Raw genomic sequence first — 20,434 nt, forward strand, 5'->3', positions numbered from 1 at the left:
ATTTGTTCGTGTAATTTAATGATAAATACATTATCATCATAAACAAGATAAGAATGTGTACAGAAATAATAGATCTACACAATATGTTCATTAATATAATGTAGCCAACGTTCGTCGTCTGGTAATTAAGTCGTTAAATTTGACGTTTTGACCACTACGCATGCTCATTATTCGTTAATCTATGCCCAAAGAAAGTTATGTTTATTACATTAACATGTCCATTGCAATGATTTGATGTAAGATGCTTATATTCTACAGATGCATAAACCTAGATATTCCTCAATTTATGGTGAAAAGATTTTTAACACTTAATATGTTGATAATATGAATATAAAAAATTGTTTTTTATACATATTATCTTGTTTAATTAGTTATTAAAAATGAAAATCATTAAAACTATTTTATTTCACAAGCATAATTTTTGGTGTCAATATATCAAAGGTATAAATTAGTCTAAGAAAATACTACGTTTTAATTTGAAATCTCCATATAGACTATAAAACTCATGAACTATAACAATTGTAAACAATATCCTAAAAGCTTTATTTATGATTATATAAAGCTTTTATATTTTTAGAATAGCAGTAAAATACCTTAATTCTTAGCATTAGTTGTTTTTTAACATAAATATTTATTCATCTGTAACGTGTTGTAACACATGAACAATTAATCAAATAAAAAAAAATTATTGGAACATAATTGTTCATAATTTTTTCCTGTCATAATATAAATATAATTATATCTGACAGTGATTAAAATAACTATTATAAAAAACGCTTCGATGCAAATCTTTAGATAGTGTTTAGTTTTAAAAAATTGGTTGATTATTCCAAAAGCTACGTGATCTATTATTTCTTTATTTATATCCTGATTATGATAAAGTATGTCTAATGAAAGAGGTATACAGGGTGTTCAGTAAGTCAGGAAACGGGTATCTATTGTTCTCATTGTTACAAACAATGAGAACAATAGAAACCCGTTTCCTGACTTACTGAACACCCTGTATACCTCTTTCATTAGACATACTTTATCATAATCAGGATATAAATAAAGAAATAATNATTATTTCATGTAAAAAAATTGTACATTTACACTTTTCAATAAGTTATAGCAATATAAAGTTAAAAATATAAAAAATAAAATCGAGAATTTTCACACAAAAATAGCATTTGGTAGTCATTTTCACCATGAAAACAATATAAAGTCCGAAATTTTTTTTTCCATAATAAAGTACATTACATTAGCTTTAATTTAAGATATTTATATAAAAGTTTCAGACTTTCCGGAACACATTCAAAAATTAAGTCGAAAAAGTAAATTTTTTGTGAAAAAGTTGTCATTTTGAATCCTTTCCTGTGAGCAGGTAAAGGGACAAATCTATAAAAAAATTATATCAAATGATAGGTAAGAACATAATGCATCTATTAAAAAAAAATTTATATTGATTTGTTCAATTTTGAAAAAGTTATGTCAGGTTTAAGTAAAAAAATTCGAAAATTAGCGATTTTTAAATTTGTAATTTTTTTGGAGATTTCTCCCATTTATGGGGAACGAGGGAAATTTTTTCATTTTTTAAGGGTAATGTCTTTGACTAGATACGATTTTTGATCTTTTGGTGTATCGTTGAAAGAAATCGGTTCGGTGAGAGTTGAAAAAAAGTGGTAACAGACAAAAAAAAAAATTCATAGTAAAACTAATACCTCCTCAGCTTTGATTTGGAGCTAAAAAGGGGTTATTGTTTAAGAAGATTAAAATAATTTTTTTTATTATTGAAGAGATGAAATTATTTGACTGTCTTATATTGAGTTTAAAACAAAAATATAATAATAATAATAATTTTTCTCTTCTCAAAAACGTTTCTGAGAAGATGAGTGTCTTACTCAAAACTAATCATTCTGTATATTTCTATTCTTGTATTTTAATATCATGTAAATATCTACCTACATTGTTTGTGTAAGTATGTAATAATTAATCTTTATTTAGCCCTAAAGTAATTTATCATTCATAGTGGCATTTGATAACGTAGCCAATTTAATTTAAACAGTTCCAATTCATCCTAGACAGCGTAAGTCTATTGCAAGTGACATATATCCTATAAAAGCTTAACCATGACTAATCATGTATATAGTGTTGAATTCACAGAAACTTTACTGTTAGAAATAACATTATTTATTAAAACGCAAAATAGTGCGCCGGACTAAGTTATAGCAATGCAAGTTGCAATACAAGTGTATCTGTACATTTATATTTACAGGGTGTAAATCTTTCGAACCATAGTAATATATGGGCGTGTATCCTGGTGGAGTGTAAAATAGGATCTCGTTTTTTTTCCAAAATTGGAGGAATTTTGGAATAACCCTCTCGAATTTCTCTAAAATTAAAAATAAATCATACCACAATATTTCCCGCAAAATTCTCATACAAATTGAGTGGTCACTCGATTTTTTGTAACTTTTGCGCCCTCCCATGAACTTTGGGTTCAAAGTTGGAAAAAAATTTCACATAAGTGTGACCCATCAATTTGTATTTAAATTTTACTGGGAGTCCTGTGATATAGTTTATTTTTAGTTTAAACGATTAAATAACAAGAAAAACCGAAAAAACCCATAAATTATGTCATATTTTTTTAATTTCACGAGTTTATTTCGTCTTTTATTATTTATTCAAACCGATTATAATTTTTATCATTAAAACTGTTCTAAAATTCTAAAATTTTTTTCTTTTTAGGTCGGGAAAATAAAACGATCACAATATTGAAAGGAATATTTTAAACTTTATTACAATAGGATAATTAGATATAATTATTTTGATGTCATATAGCTTCTTATTATAGTTTATAAGATTAGTTTACTTAAATTTTTATAACAAAAAACTTAAAATAAATGCTTAAACAGCGGGTGGTTTTGTAAATGATAAAGAGTAAATTTAAATTACATTATTAAGCTAGTGACGCACATTAAAATTTTTTTACATTACAGGTTATTTGTTTACTATAGGTTATTCGTTTTTACTGCAATTTATGCATTTTTATTGCATAAAAAAAGAAGCTATATTTTAAAAGTTATCTAATATTATTTGCAACTTAATTAGTGACTATTCAATAGTGAACAGTATTTTTCGAACATTTAAATAAATATTAACAAGCTCAGTGATGTACCACATTCTCATTATTGATTAATTTCGAGAAATAGTAGTGTGCCGATTACATTAAAATAATTATTTCTAATTATCCTATTGTAATAAAGTTTAAAATATTCCTTTCAATATTGTGATCGTTTTATTTTCCCGACCTAAAAAGAAAAAAATTTTAGAATTTTAGAACAGTTTTAATGATAAAAATTATAATCGGTTTGAATAAATAATAAAAGACGAAATAAACTCGTGAAATTAAAAAAATATGACATAATTTATGGGTTTTTTCGGTTTTTCTTGTTATTTAATCGTTTAAACTAAAAATAAACTATATCACAGGACTCCCAGTAAAATTTAAATACAAATTGATGGGTCACACTTATGTGAAATTTTTTTCCAACTTTGAACCCAAAGTTCATGGGAGGGCGCAAAAGTTACAAAAAATCGAGTGACCACTCAATATTACTCACAATTATATAATTATAATATATTGTCAATGATATTAAGTAAGTGATGGGAATGCGAAAAAATTTTATCGCGAGATTCATTAGGCATTGAGGCTAAGTCTACTTTTAACCTTTAACTAGTCAAAAACTGGCCAGCCATTGAGCGATACAAATATAAGGACGGTGTTGCTCATAGAAGTAAGTGTGAAGTGAGTTTATAACTTAAAAAAGGGGTATTCTAAAATTTAGTCCTTTTTCACAGTTATGTTTTTGCGAGAAGGATTCCATTATCATGTTATACATTGTCTATTCTAATAAATTCCTATAATTTTTTTAATAATAATAATTAAATATCGAGTTATGGTAATAGACAGTCAAGTAATAAAACAAAAATGTTTAAAATATTTTTATTCAATATAATTGAATTAAACACTAAAATTTTAACATCTATGTATAATGTATTTATATACCTTTTTTAGTCTTGNTAAAATTTTAACATCTATGTATAATGTATTTATATACCTTTTTTAGTCTTGAATAGTAATATAGCTTAAATTAACATACATTTAAAGTAACTATAACGAAATTTGGTAAACTAATTAACTTTTCTTTAAAATAACTTATGAGTTCTCTTATCATATAATAGAACAAGGAAAAAAATGATTTTCTAAGAAAATCACTTAGCCTGTTCCGATTTAAAAAAATTTTTTTTAACGAAAGTACGCGCTTTTACTTTTTTTTTTTTAAGTCCAACCACATGTTTTAAATAAAGGTTTTTATGCCACTGTATATTTTGACCCTTGATTTATGGAAAATGTTTTAGCTTTGATGCGAAGCTGAGAAGGTATTAATTTTAATGTGTTTTTTTTTAATTTTTTTGTGTCTGTGAACGCTTATTTTCAGCTCTCGCAGGATCGAATTTGATGAAAAATACGTCAAAAGATCATAAATTGTATTTAGTGGAAGACATTACCCTCAAAAATTGAGGGTAATTTCTCTGCTCTACTTTCTTATCAACCACCCAACATTCTAATCCATGTATCATAGCTAACCTCTCTACAGTATTGTAGAATTCACCTTTCAGCCTCATTGGAATTTTTTATCGCATAAGACGCCAGACGCTTCTCTCCACTTCAACCACCCGCACTTAATTCTGTGTCTTACACCCTCATCAATACCACCGCTCTTTTGCACAACTGATTCTAAATACTTAAAACTTTCCACCTCTCTTATCACGTCCTCTCCTATTGTCACTGACCTCCTCATTTCATCTACCTCGTGTTATCCTTTGTCAAAGTCGTACTCTATATGTTCTGTCTTACTTCTACTTATTCTTAAACCCTTTTCTTCAATAGCTGATCTCCACACCTCTAGCCTTTGATTAATTTCCTACCTATTTTTAGCTTCGATGCGAAGCTGAGAAGGTATTAATTTTACTATGATGTGTTTTTTTATTTTTTTATTTTTTTTTTTTTTTGTGTCTGTGAACGCTCAATCTCAGCTCTCGCTGGACCGATTTTGATGAACAATATGTCAAAAGATCACAAATCGTATCTAGTCGAAGACATTACCCTCAAAAATTGAAAAAAATTCCCTCGTTCCCCGTAAACGGGGGAAATCCCCCAAAAAATTACAAATTTAAAAATCGCTAATTTTCGATATTTTTTCAATTTTTTTTACTTAAAATTGCCATAACTTTTTTAAAAATGACCGAATCAATATAATTTTTTTTTTTATAGATACCTTAGATAATTACCTATCATTTTATATATTTTTGTGAACATTTGACCCTTTAACAGCCCAAAGGATGGGGTTTCAAAATGGTAACTTTTTTACAAAAAATTAACTTTTTCAACTTAACTTTTGAAAATGTTCCGGAAAGACTGACAATTTTATATATACCTTAAATTAAAGCTAATGTAATATACTTTAATTTGAAAAAAAAAAATTTGACCTCTGGACTTGTCTTCATGGTGAAAATGACTACCGTATGCAAAAATATGCTATTTTTGTGAAAAAATTCTTGATATTATATTTTACATTTTTTAACATTATGTTGCTATAACTTTTTAAAAAATGCATGAATCAACTTTATTCTTTAATGATAAATACTTTATATATACTTCTTTCATTCGACATACTTTTTTTTAAAATCGGACCATTTCCCTTTATACAGGGGGGGTGCAAACCTTTTAAAATGCGTATAGAAAGTAGAACTTTTTCAACTTAACTTTTGAAAATGTTCCGGAAAGACTGACACTTTTATATATATCTTAAATTAAAGCTTATGTAATATACTTTAATTTGAAAAAAAAAAATTTGACCTCTGGACTTGTCTTCGTGGTGAAAACGGACATCAAAGTTAAAGAAAAACGTACGATTTCCGTGAAAAAAATCTCGATTTTATATGTTATATTATTTAATTTATATTTTATATAACTTTTGGAAAAATGTATGGATCAATATTATTATTTTTTTATAATAAATATTTATATACTCCTTTCATCTACACGCTTTTTTTGTAAATCGGATCATACCCCTTTAACAAGGGGGGTCAAAACTTTAATCATGCGTATTGTTACTATGATATTTTCAATTTAATTTTTGAAAGTATTCCGGAAATACTGACACTTTTATATATATCTTAAATTAAAGCTTATATAATATACTTTAATTTGAAAAAAAAAAATTTGACCTCTGGACTTGTCTTCGTGGTGAAAACGGACATCAAAGTTAAAGAAAAACGTACGATTTCCGTGAAAAAAATCTCGATTTTATATGTTATATTATTTAATTTATATTTTATATAACTTTTGGAAAAATGTATGGATCAATATTATTATTTTTTTATAATAAATATTTATATACTCCTTTCATCTACACGCTTTTTTTGTAAATCGGATCATACCCCTTTAACAAGGGGGGTCAAAACTTTAATCATGCGTATTGTTACTATGATATTTTCAATTTAATTTTTGAAAGTATTCCGGAAATACTGACACTTTTATATATATCTTAAATTAAAGCTTATATAATATACTTTAATTTAAAAAAAAAAATGTGACCTCTGGATTTGTCTTCACGGTAAAAATGACTACCGTATTCAAAAATTTGCTATTTTTGTGTTAAAATTCTGGGTTTTGTATTTTATTTTATTTTAAAATACCTGACAAGGGGACTACAGATTTTCATAAATATTATATAAATAAAAAATTAATATAGCATAGAAAGTTAAACTTATTTAAATTTGTTTGCTTCTTTTAAGTCGAGAAAAATAACTTTGAAATTTGAACTAGCTTAAATAGCCTATTTTTTCACCCGACGGTAGCGACGTACGGTTGCCGAGTTGGTAAAATTTATGTTTTACACGCTTGGGGTACGAGGTTCCAACCCGCGTATGGCAATGAATTTTTTGCATTTTTTCTTAATTCTTTTTAAGTTAGTATAAATTTTAAACTCGTTTGATTTTTATCACATTTAGATTCAATAACTTCAATAAAGATCAAGGATCCCATCACTTTAGTCGCCCCTTGCAAGAAGAAATTTCTTATTCGTATTAAAATTATTTTACTATATTTTAAGTTTTCGCTTCGATGCAAAGCCGAGAAGATATTTTTTTGTGACTATCATTTATTTTCTCTGCTCTAACTTGACCTACTTTTTTCAACAATACGTCAAATTACTACAATTCGTATCTAGTTGAAGATATTACTCTCAAAAATTGAAAAAAAAATTCTAATTTATCAATTAAACAGTTAGTTATTACATCGTCTCCATAAAGACAATTAAAATCATTAATTTCTAATGTTTTCAAAATATTTATTAACGAATGAAGTTTGATATGATAGGTTTCAACTACAAAATTAAATCATTTTACTTTGTAATTTAATAATTTTATTACTCTGTTTGTGTGTGCTACTATTAGACTATAATATTCAAATTTTTTTCTAACGTGTTGCTATATAAATCATTTCTAAAAAAAATGATTGTTTTTTCTCCTGAATTAACAATTGATTTTTACAAATATAATCAAATTTTATAATAAACTCAATTGAGTAAATCTTTTTAACAACTTTGTTTTGATTGGTACATTTAGTTAAAGTAAATCATTAAAATTAATTAAGTTCTCAATATTTCAATTATAGAATCTTTTCAACAAACAACAAAAGTTCCTAGGAAATTATTACTATTACTTCTATTTAAGTTATCTATTACCATAAAAATGCAAAAAAATATTGAGCTTTTCTGATAAATTTACAATAAATAGTAATTATAAAACTTTCTGACTGCATATTGATCTTAACGATACAATTTTTTTAATTGTCATAAAATTTTCTATTTAATTATGTCAATGTCAAACTTACCAATTGAGCTAAAAGTTATGGTAAAATAAATTTTTTTTTTTTTTTATAAACATTTACAACAATCAACTTTAAACGATTAACAAAATTGGTTAAATATGTCATTTTCCTTATTTTTAACTTATTAATAATCAAATTAATATTAAATATTATATCAAATCAGTATTAATTTAAAACAATTTTTTTTGTTCTTAATTATTTTTTTTTATATGTAAAAACTATTTTTTAATAATATTAAAACTTAGAAGTTATAGAAAAAGTCTAATTGCACATTTTAAAACATCGCGAAAAGTTGATTTAGAATAGTATATTTTTGTTTCTGATGGAAGTTCCTTGTAGTCCAGTGTATAAAACTTATAACTTTGTTAATTGTTATAACTTTATCAAAAATGACCAAATCAGTATATTTTTTTTTATTTAGATGCATGTCTTTATCTATCATTTGGTTTTTTTTATAAATCTAACCCTTTACCTGCCCACAAGAGGGATTCAAAATATTAACTTTTTTTTTTTTAGTTAAAGTAAATCATTAAAATTAATTCAGTTCTGGATATTTCAATAGTAGAATCTTTTTAAATATCAAAAATTACTTAGAAATGATTACTATGATTTCTATTTAAGTGTTCTATTACGATAAAAATGCAAAAAATAATGAGTTTTTCTGATAAATTTACAATAAATAATAATTATAAAACTTTCTGACTGCATATTAATCTTAAAAATAACATTGTTTTAATTCTCATAAAATTTTCTATTTAATGATTCATTCTAGTCAACGAAGGAGTAATTTTGCAGAATAGCAGAAAAAATTCCCAACAAACTTTTTTTTTTTTTGTTTTAATTAGGCAATTGGTGGATTATTCCAAAAGCAACATCAACTCTTATTTCTTTAATTATATCATGATTAGTAGTTCTTTGATTTTAAAATATAATATTTGAATATATACTAATTATAATTATTAAATTTAGTATGAAATTGATATTTAATATTGTAATTTAAACGGAGAAATTATAAAAATAATAAAGAAGTTATATTTTGCTTTACTTTTACGTGTATAAAAATTTAAAGGGCTTGATACAATAATTTTCAATAAAAACTGTTTGTTACTATAAAAAAATGCACTGGACTACAAGGAACTTTCATCAGAAGCAAAAATATACTTTTCTAAATCAACTTTTCGCGTTGTTTTCAAATCTGCAAGTAGACTATTTCTATCACTTCTAATTTTTTATATTATTACTAATTATATATATAAAATAATAATTAAAAGAAAAAAAAATTTGTTTTCAAATTATTACTGATTTGATTTTTAATATGTTAAAAATAATCAGTCCAAATTTTCAATTTTAACCTATTTTTTTGGTTCTTTAAAGTTGATGAAAAATTTTTGATAAAGATTTATGAAAGTTTATAGTAAAATAAATTGAATATATTACCATAACTTTTAGCTCAATTACAAGTTTAAAATTGACATCTAGGCCAGTCAACAAAGGAAAAATTGCGGAAAAAATTTTGTTTTTTTAAAAGTTGAATTAAAATATGTATAATGACATACTAATAGTCCTCAAGATTGGAATTGAGCTTTTTTTTTAAATCCTCGCAAAAGTTCAAAAATATGAGCTTTCTTAATTTTCTCAAAAAAAAATATTTAACTTACAAAAAAAAGTTTCGCACAAAAGTTGTTTAAAAGACAATTATAAATAAAAATATAATCTTATATTTTTTCATTTAAACAAATATTTTTCGAGTTACATTACATTTAATATGAGTAATAAAATTTATATTCCATTTTTTTCATTTTACGGTTACTTTTTATCATGTTATACTTACATTAGACACAATGTTATAAATGCATATGTGTGTATGTGTGAGTTTATTTATTTATTGTATCATTAAAGTGTAGTGTATATTGAGATACAACCGATAGAGTAGGTAATTGATTTGACGCTATATTATTTAAACCCAACTAAACGCTAAATTGTACATTCCGAAATAACAATCATATTATGTCAATTGCCACCGGAATATCTGGTAATATTTTTCTTTTTCTTTGCCTTAATCCCAACTACTTGGGGTCGGGCACCCTTATCCTAAGATTCCACTTGACACGATCTCCCACATCTTCTACGCTCACATCAGCTGTCCTCAAATCGCATTCAATAGCATCCCTCCATCTCTTTTTTGGTCTTCCTCTATCTCTTCTTCCTTCAACATTCATTTCTATAACTGTTCTTACAGCTTTCGATTCTTCTTTCCTCATACCATGACTAAACAATCTAAGTCTATTTTCTGTCATCTTATCCACGATTGACGCAACACCTATACTTCCTCTTATATGCTCGTTCCTTATCCTATCTTCTCTAGTCACTCCACTCATCCAACTAAGCATTCTCATCTCTGCTACACTTATTCTCTGCTCTACTTTCTTATCAACCGCCCAACACTATTAACCATACATCATAGCTGGCCTCACAATTTCATACTAAATTTAAAAACTATAATTAGTATTTATTCATATATTATATTTTAAAATCAAAGAACTACTAATCAGGATATAATTAAAGAAATAAGAGTTCATGTTGCTTTTAAAATATTTCACCAATTTCTCTAAAGGAAACACTATCTACAGATTTGCATCGAAGCGTTTCTTATGATAGTGATTTTAATCACTGTCAGATATCATCTATACTTGTCCCATCTATGCCTCGTCCACACTGTGCCTCGACCCCACTGTGCTACCGTTTTTCCTATTAATACTATATCGTTAGCAAACAACATACACCACGGCACCTCTCCTTGAAATTCTCTAGTAATTTCATTCATCACTATAAAGAATAAGTAAGAGCTTAAAGTAGAACCTTGGTCCACTCCTCCTACACTTACCCGAAAACCTTCTGATAATCCTCCTACGCTTTTTACCCTGGTACAAGTGTCATCTTCTATTATATTAATGTACCTTTTTGGTACTCCTTTTCTAATTAATGCCCACTTGAGAACCTCTCTTGGTACTGTATCATACGCTGTCTCTAAATCTATAAATACCATACACACCTTTTTTTTCTTTTCCCTAAACTTTTCTATTAGTTGCCTCACACATTATACTGGCTCCATTGTTGACTTACCAGGCATAAATCCAAACTGGTTTTTAGATACCGATGTCTCATTTCTTATTCTCTTATCTATTAATTTTCCCAAATTTTCATACTGTGACTCATAAGCTTTATACCTCTGTAATTTCCACACTCCTGTATGTCTCCTTTACCTTTAAATATCGGCACCACAATACTATTCCTACAATCATTTGAAATTTTCCCTTCAAATAAGATTTTATTTAAAAGTTCCTTCAACCACCTTTTGCCAACACCGCCCAATATTTTCCATACTTCTGCTGGCACTTCATCTGGTCTCACTGCTTTATTCTTCTTCATTGATGCCACAGCCTCCGATACCTCTTTCTCACTAATTAAATCTACCAGTCCCTCATTCCATGGGATATCCTCTAATGTCTCTTTTGGGTACTCCTCATTCAGTAATTTTTCAAAATACTCTTTCCACCTTCTTTTTACATCATCATCACTCGAGAGTACCTTATTATCAACACTTTTTATACACCTTATGTAATGATAATGTCTAAACCTTTTCTCTCTTACCTTTACAAGTCTATATTTTTCTTTCTCGCCTTCCTTTCTATGATTTTTTGACCATCCTCATCCCACCACCAGGTTTCCTTGTTTCCTGGCATTTTACTCCTACTCTCACCAACAATCTCCTTTGCAGTATTCTTTACACACTATCAAATCTATTCCACACCGTCCTCTTTTTTACTGCCTTTACAAAGTCTTTCATTTTCCCCTCTTAATTTACACCACCGGATCTTCGATTTTTCGCCTGTGTTTCTTCTATTTTTGTTTATTCTTTTTCCGGTACACCACAACTCCATTACCATCAGTCTATGTTGTGTAGTTACACTTTCGCCTGGTATAACTTTACAATCTTTTACTCGCTGTACGCTCTCTCTCTTCCACATAAAAAAATCGATCTGTGATTTATACCTCCCACTCTTATAGGTTATATAATGTTCTTCCCTATTTCTAAAATAAGTATTAACCACAGATAGATCATACGATACTGCGAAATCCAGTATTCTTTTTCCAGCCTCATTCTTCCCACTAAAACCATACCATTCATGTACTCTTTCATATCCTCTCCTCCCATTACCTACATGTCCTTTCATATCACCGCATTCTCTTTTCCAGGTTGCATCCCCTCATCCATCTCTCAACAAAACACTTCCTTTTCTATTTCATCACATCCCACTTGTGGTGCATAGGCACTTATTACATTCAGTGTTTTTTCTTTAAATATCAACTTTACGACCATAATTCTGTCACTTTTCTTAGCTACTTCTACTACTTTACTTTTCATCTCCTCATCCATTATTGTCCCTACACCATTCTTTGTACTAGACTTATCTGAGTATANACTTTTCATCTCCTCATCCATTATTGTCCCTACACCATTCTTTGTACTAGACTTATCTGAGTATATTATTTTATAACCCTGAACTATTTCACTCGATTTCTTTCCTTTCAACTTAGTTTCCTGCACACCACAAATATTAAACTTTCTCCTCTTCAATACTTTTACTATTACTCCACTTCTACCAGTTAATGTTCCAACATTCCAAATACCTATTCTTACTTTGTATCTAAAAATTTACAATTTTTTTTTTTTTAATAAGGTCCAAAAAAATTACAAATTTTAAAATCGTTAATTTTTTCAATTTTATAAATCTGAACCATTACCTGCTCACAGGGAGGGATTCAAAATGACTACTTTTTTAACATCATTTTTGAAAATGTTCCGGGTATACTGACACTTTTATATGTAATACATTTTAGTATGAAAAATAAAAATTTGACCTCTGAGACTTGTTTTTATGGTGAAAATAGTCACTATATTCAAAAAAAATGCTGTATTTATATTAAAATTCTGGGTTTTGTATTTTATTTTAATTTAAAATACCTGACAAGAGGAGTACACTGATTTTCATAAATATTATATAAATCAAGTATATAGTAATATATATATATATATATTTATATACTATAAAGATATAGTATAGAAAGTTAAACTTATTTTAATTTTTTTGCTTTTTTTAATTCGAGAAAAATAATTTTGAAATTTAAACTAGCTTAAATTGCTTTTTTTTCAATCGTCGGAAGGGAGGTACGGTTGCCGAGTCGGTAAAACTTGTGTCTTACGCGCTTGGGGTACAAATTTCCAACCCGCGTATGGCAAGTAATTTTATGCATTTTTTTCTTGATGCTTTATAAGTTAGAATAAATTTTCAACTCCTTTCTTTTTATCTCATTTAGATTCAATAACTTCAATAAAGATCAAGTATCCCATCACTGTAGTAGCCCCTCGCAAAAAGAAATTTCTTATTCATATTAAAATTATTTTACTATATTTTAAGTTTTAGCTTCGATGCAAAGCTGAAAAGGTATATTTTTGTGACTATTATTTATTTTCTCTGGTCTAACTTCACCTACATTTTTCAACGATACGTCAAAAAATTACAATTAGTTGAAGACATTACCCTCAAAAATTCTAATTTATCAATAAAACAGTTACATATCCCATGTTCTCTATACAAACAATTAATATCATTCATTTCTAATGTTTTCAAAGTATTTATTGACGAATTATATTTGATATGATAGGTTTCAACTACAAAATTAAAATATTTTACTTAGTAATTTAATAATTTTTTTATTTTATTTGTGTGTGCTACTACTAGATTATAATATTCCAAATTTTTTGTTAATATGTTGTTATATATATATCATTTCTAAAAAAAATGATTGTTAGTTTCTACTGAATTAATAATGGATTTTTAAAATTAAAATCAGATTTTATAATACGCTCAATTGAGTAAATTTTTTTAACAATTTTGTTTTGATTGATTCTTTTAGTTAAAATAAATCATTAAAATTAATTAACTTCAATTGTAGAATCTTTTTAAACACCAAAAGTTACTAGAAAATGATTAACTATTATTTCTATTTCAGTTATCTATTACAATAAAAATTCAAAAAAATATTTAGCTTTTCTGATAAATTTACTATACATAGTAATTATAAAATTTCCTGACTGCATATTAATCTTAACAATACAATTTTTTTAATTCTCATAAATTTTTTTATTTAATGATGTCAATTTCAAATTTGCAAATTTGTTCGTTAATAAATTGATTTCTTTTTATTATAAACTTTCACAAAAATCAACTTTAAAGGATTAAAAAAATAGGTTAAATATGTCATTTTCAAAAAATAATAAAAACCTCAACATTTTACTAAAAAAAATTGTTTTTTTTCCTTGTTTTGAACGTTTCAAACATTGTGAAAATAAAACATTTTTCAACTCTAGTAATAATTAAGTAAAATGTTATGTTATTGTTTTTTTTATATTTTCTCAAATAATTCACTTATATAGAGCGATATTTAAGAAATGTTTAACAAAATTTTTTTTGGGCGTTACATAGTAATTTTATTGTCATTTATTAATATTAATTAAGACTAATATAATATTGAAACTTGTAAAGTACAGTTATATACAATATAATTTAATATGAGATATATTAATTTATCATTGTTTCAATGCATTCGGTTGAATACATGAATTAATTATTAACTCCTAATCAGCCTATATTATTAAATAACATTAAATAAATTTTCACATTCTATTTAATTGAAAATTATATTTTCATAATTAAAGATTTTCTGTTAACATAAAAAGACATTTATTAACAACGAGATAGTATAGCTAGCAATGTCGTATTATCTGTCATTGGCATCCTAAGGAGTAAATAATTTATTTGGCAACCCTATTTAATAAATTTTTAAACAAATAAATCTTATGTAAAAAAATTGTATTAACATGGTGATCCTCAAATGTGTGGTGACCTAGAAAATTTGCTTCTGTTGCCCTACCAACTTTAGCAAGGCCATAAGAGCTGGTTTAGAAAAAAATATGAATTTAGTCAGTATCACTTAATTAATGAATATAATATAATAAAAACTAGGATTTTTCTAATAAAGAGAACAACTAATAATAAATATTTTGTTAAAATCTGACAATTAATCGTATGTTCTTATTAGAAAACGAATCTAACTTTCCAATAAACACAAGCAAAGCAAATGATAAATATAAGTATATAAAAGGAAGTTTGATAAGTCGCAAATGAAAATATATTGAATTCATTCAATACTTCGCCCTCTAGGTTGGTTTTGTTGTTTTGCTAAATTAGGATTGATAGTCTTTTCAGGTATCTTAAATGTATAAAAGGATTTGCGTAGTGAGAAACAATTTCAGTTTAATGTAATCTTTTCTCTTTGTCTGTGTATATTTTAGTCTAGCTCCCTTAATTAATAAACTAGTATAAATTATTTTATTAAAAATGTTTATTATATACTACATATATTTTATTGCAAGTTCAATTTTGCTGTCTGAGGGTAATTTTTTAAGTGGTATGTATTAATTTATGTTAAGTGTTTGTTAAGTATAATTAAAACCAAGCTTTTAAGTATTAAATTACATATTTTATCTTCTATTATTGTTTCTATTTTTTAAGCTAAAAAATATTTTACTTTTAACTTGAATTTATATATAATAAAAAATTTATATGCATTTAATTATTTTACAAATGAAATAAAATATTTCGAGTTTTTCGGTAGAACTATAATTTAATTTATAAAACTCAAAATAAGATTTGATATAAATAACTTTTAATTTTATAAAAAAATGGGTTTTATTTAAAATATTAAAAAACATATAGGAAAAAATTGTTTATATTGATAGTTCAGAAATATACTACTTAATGTATAATTTTTTATGATGTTTTCATAGTTCAAGTTAATAAAAATTATCTTGAAATAATACTTTTTTTCATTAAATAAGGGAGAAAAATAGCAATTATTAATCTATTTAAACTGAATGGTACTAGTAATTAAAAGAAAATATTCAATATTTATAAAACAATAATTCATCTTTTATTTTAATTGATTTTCCAATTATTATATACTCTAAAATTAAGTATATTGATTCTAATTTTTCATACAGGTTCTTTAAAATATAGTAAATATAACCAACCAAATTGTGCTATAGAGTATTTGCTTTGTTATAAAACAATTCTTGAAAATTCATTCAGCAAGCTTCAATTGTAGTAAAAGCTAGTATAATTTAGAGAACTTCAATGACTCATTACAATGAGTATTAAAGAAGATAAATTTAAATCAAATAATTTTCAACTAACAAAAACATTTTTAGCAAAAAAAAATTTAGTTAAAGTCAAAACAAGTAAAATAGTATTTTTGTACTTGGTTACAACTTTATAATTGCCATACATTTTACAAAGGATAACTAAAATAATTAATTTTATACTTAAACAAATTATTATTACCTTGGTTTTAATATATACTTGGTTAAATCCATTAATATTGAAATTATCCATTAAAATATTTTCAACCTTAACTATTGAATCAATATTTTAGAAAGTTCTATTTTTTACTCAAAAATGTTTTTTTTATTTAATGTAAACTTAAGTCAACTTGTAACAAAGAGCAAATGGGTTGCAAAGATTTATGCATGGATTTTGCAGTTATTATTACCATTATGAACGAATAATAATTATTATTATTACTGATTGTATCAAAAAAAAAAAAAAAATTTCTATGTTTATGTTCTTATAGATTTAATATTTTGTCACCTACATTATTATACTCCTTTTAGTATTTGGTATCCCAACTTTAACTTACTATAAACACACTATTAGTATTAGTTTTCTTTCCTGCCTTTTCTATGGCAGTATAAATTCTCCTGAATTATTGATACTTATTAATTTTTAAACTCCTTTAAGAATTACTCATTTTATATTAAAATTTATAAATTAGACTTGTCCCGTTAAAATATATAATAATAATAATTATTATTATTCATATATAATTAAATTTTATTTAATAACAATAAAATATTTTGTTTAGTACAGACTAATCTCTTAATTAATGATAGAAATTATACTAATTTAATAGATTGAAAGAAANAAAAAAAAAAAAAAATGTATATACAAATACATAAAAGTTATCTTATATTGTATTAAATTCTAATGATTACAACAGTTAAAAAAGAATATTCTTAAGTATTGAATATTTTATAAACCATTTGGATGATAGACCCAAGTACTACTTTAAAGAAAGCAATAAAAAAAAAAAATTTATTTAACCAGAATTTGATCTCTGAAGTAATTGATTGAACCTAGTTGCAATAACAACAGAAGTATCAAAAAATCTTTTAACACAATTTGAAATACATATTTCAGCTTTTCCTCCTAACTTTGCAGATGGTTTATCAACACATTTTTCCCAGCAAATTTCACTAATTTCTTGAATCTAAATAAATTACGCAGAGGATCATTATTTAAATAATAATAAATATAATAATTTAATTAATTTCTCACTTGAGCATTTAATTGTGCCTTTTGTTGTTCCATCATTATAATTTTTTGAATCTCTTCAACTTTTGCTTTGTCTGAAACATCTGAGGGCATATCAAAATTATCATTATTGCCAAATAAATCAGACATTTTGAAAAAAGTTAATTGAAGTTTAAATTAAATTTATCAAATAAAAATGTTATAAGATAAATTAATACACACATGTGTATAGAAAATGTTTCGAGAAAGAATAATCAATGGATGTGATAATAGACCGGCTTTTATCATTAATTTCATTATTGCCAACGTTGAAAAAAGGAATAAGTGACCAACTAACATTGCATATGAAAATCATATTTTAAATAATTTTCATTCACATGTAAATTATTTTAATAACACATTCCTCACAATTTGCCTGTTTTTATTTTAAATTATCGATTACATTCAAAATGGATTAAGTAGGGTAATTGGTTAATGAAAAAGTTAAAACTGATCGAATTACTCATATTAGTATATACGAAAATTAGAATATGATGATTTAGATATTTAAAACCTCCAAACATTTCGAAAAATGATAAACATACATAGTTGTATAAAATATTTTTAATGTAATTTTTTTTAATTAGTAATAATATTTTTCATCATTTGCGCCTATAGTTTTTATTAGCTGATATGCATATATACATATCAGCTATAAAGACTATTTTAAATAATTATATATTTAACAAATATGAATATTTATAAAATAAGTGATAGTATCTGGTAATTGCGTCTTTTAAATAAAAACAGAATTTAATCGGAAACAAAGTGTTCGTATTATATATTACTTCAAAAGATGAATTAATTATTTTATATTTGAATGATGCTTTTTAAAAATCAATATAAATCATTTAAAATTCGACATTGAGTTTATCTATTATTGTTTAAATAAAATTAACTGATGTAAAAAAATTGTATGATCTAAATTGTAATTAATAGTGATAGTACATTTTCTGGTAATAAAACTCTGATAAAGATAGACGTTTGTATTTAGCTTTTAACAGTTTTAACAGTTTTTTCGTTTTTATTGTTTCTTATTGATTTTAGATTTTCAAGAAAATCAAAAATATGGTGAACAAACGCTAGATTATGATTACCCAGTATGGTATTCAACGGGAGTTTCTGAATTATCTAGACCCTCTGAACTAATGCAGTATGATATTGGACACTTGATGTCTCATATTGCGGCAGATAAACGCGGTAGTGCTACTCAGTCCAGTGGTGGTATATGGTTCGGGCCAAGACTAGGACGTAGGAAACGCCGGTCTTCATACAACTTGGTGGATGTCAACTCTAATGGACCGGAAGCAGGCGTGGCATCAGCTAGTCAAACAGTAGTGGATCTGTTAACTAATGCACCCTGGGTACTTATACCACTGGTAGAGAATTCCCGTGAGTATATTAATTATATACAAATTAAATAGTCATTATGATAATTTAATTTTATAAAATCACGTAACTTTTTTTTAGTTTTATTTGCATCTAACCTACATATTGAAAAATGACACAATGATTACAAAAAATATTTATTAGAGGGGGTGAATAGAGCCATTTCTTTACAAATTTATTGTTGCATACGGTTCTTGAAAACAATAAGGTGATGTGGGATAAGTGTATCTGATACATATTCGAACGTGATAATATGTATGATTATTTATTAGAAGAAAATTGTTAATATTTTTGTGCTTCTAATATGATCAAATGCTTACTTTTTCATGTAATTATATTCAAATAAATGATTAATTAAAATTACTATATTTTATATTATAACAATTAAAAATATGGAATAATATTATTATTTATTTAAAAGCGATCTCACACTTACCCAGTTTATTTGCGTATCGGAGTAAGTGTGATATCAGTTATGTAGATTTTATTAATGAATAATATCAAACTTGAATTATTTGAGAATTCATTGTTTATTTTTATATTATGACCTAAGCAATGTGTCAATAAATCAGTTAAACATGAAAATTGAATAATTGACATTAACATTAAAAAAAATTTTAAATTAATTATCTAATTTATTTTATATTTGTGTCATATAAATTATATTATTGTGTAGAATAGTCCACTTACATAAATAATTAAAAAAACAGTTGATAACATAATTTAATTTGTAGAATCGCATTTTCACCTTTATTGATGAAAATAAATAAATTTGATAACATGATGATTCTTATCAAAATATTTTTACTACTCCTTCCAAAATTATCTTGTATTTATTTTCTTATTGGGGGGGCATTATCCATAGGTATGCCTCTGATTTCACGTGATTATAATCCATTAGGCCTATCTAAAACATTTGCTTACGGCCATCAAAGTACTTAAAACGGCTCTGGGTATGTAGTAGCAAATTTGTTTTAAATACATCCTTAGTAGTTTGAAATAAGTGAAGTTTATAAAACCAAATTAAATAAATCAGATAATTAATTAAAAATTGATTTGTGTAGTTTACAACCAACAAAAGTTACCGATTTCAATAAGAAATAGTCGTTCGTCTTCAGAGGAAGCCAGCGAAGAAGCAACTCGACATTCGGCCAGGTCACCACCGTATTCGCCACCTTTTTCACCTCGATTAGGTCGCCATGTTGGATCTGTAATTCGTCCCTTTCAAGTGTCTGGATTAAACCGAGATGAATTTTTTCGACGCGATACCAGAAGTCTACCGCAAAAACCTGCGCAGGGTTCAACTGCGCAGCCCAGTAATTAAATTCTCTGTTAACGGGCTTTACGAAGGTTTCTGTCAATGGACGTCAGAAACTCTTGTCACATCTATATAATTGCATTGATATTTTAATCGGACTTTACTGTAGTTTTATCTAGTCATCAGTACTATCATAGTAGGTTTAAAAAATGGTTAAACATGTTATGTTGCATATTTTTATTTTAAATATATCAGATTTAATAATATGCTAAATAAAACACTCAATATTTTATTCAAAAATAATAATAAACTAGT

At 25.9% G+C, this 20,434-nt stretch overlaps 2 protein-coding genes across 2 annotated transcripts; one reads left to right on the forward strand and one right to left on the reverse strand.

Moving 5' to 3' along the window:
- Window positions 1–15,334: 15,334 nt before the first annotated feature.
- On the forward strand, window positions 15,335–20,399 carry LOC126893664 (uncharacterized). The gene is made up of 3 exons (XM_050664076.1): window positions 15,335–15,472; window positions 18,520–18,864; window positions 19,926–20,399. Exons 1-3 carry the CDS (start codon window positions 15,403–15,405, stop codon window positions 20,183–20,185), a joined length of 675 nt encoding a protein of 224 aa, XP_050520033.1. The 5' UTR covers window positions 15,335–15,402; the 3' UTR covers window positions 20,186–20,399.
- Window positions 17,066–17,687, reverse strand: LOC126893668 (mitochondrial import inner membrane translocase subunit Tim8). The gene is made up of 2 exons (XM_050664080.1): window positions 17,458–17,687; window positions 17,066–17,389 (listed from the first exon to the last, which is right to left on the reverse strand). The coding sequence occupies exons 1-2, from the start codon at window positions 17,581–17,583 to the stop codon at window positions 17,219–17,221; spliced, it is 297 nt and encodes a 98-aa protein (XP_050520037.1). The 5' UTR covers window positions 17,584–17,687; the 3' UTR covers window positions 17,066–17,218.
- Window positions 20,400–20,434: the final 35 nt, after the last annotated feature.

The sequence above is a fragment of the Daktulosphaira vitifoliae genome, unplaced genomic scaffold (assembly GCF_025091365.1).
Source record: "Daktulosphaira vitifoliae isolate Bord-2020 unplaced genomic scaffold, ASM2509136v1 Scaffold_1, whole genome shotgun sequence".
Lineage (NCBI taxonomy): Eukaryota > Metazoa > Arthropoda > Insecta > Hemiptera > Phylloxeridae > Daktulosphaira > Daktulosphaira vitifoliae.

What these genes read in the sequence shown, in the direction of transcription:
- LOC126893664 (XM_050664076.1), top strand. Translation starts at nt 15,403, where the DNA reads ATGTTTATTATATACTACATATATTTTATTGCAAGTTCAATTTTGCTG. An exon ending in TGAGGGTAATTTTTTAAGTG is followed by an intron (nt 15,473 to 18,519) that starts GTATGTATTAAT and finishes TATTGATTTTAG; the next exon opens with ATTTTCAAGAAAATCAAAAA. An exon ending in ACCACTGGTAGAGAATTCCC is followed by an intron (nt 18,865 to 19,925) that starts GTGAGTATATTA and finishes TGATTTGTGTAG; the next exon opens with TTTACAACCAACAAAAGTTA.
- LOC126893668 (XM_050664080.1), bottom strand. Translation starts at nt 17,583, where the DNA reads ATGTCTGATTTATTTGGCAATAATGATAATTTTGATATGCCCTCAGAT. An exon ending in AGGCACAATTAAATGCTCAA is followed by an intron (nt 17,390 to 17,457) that starts GTGAGAAATTAA and finishes TAATTTATTTAG; the next exon opens with ATTCAAGAAATTAGTGAAAT.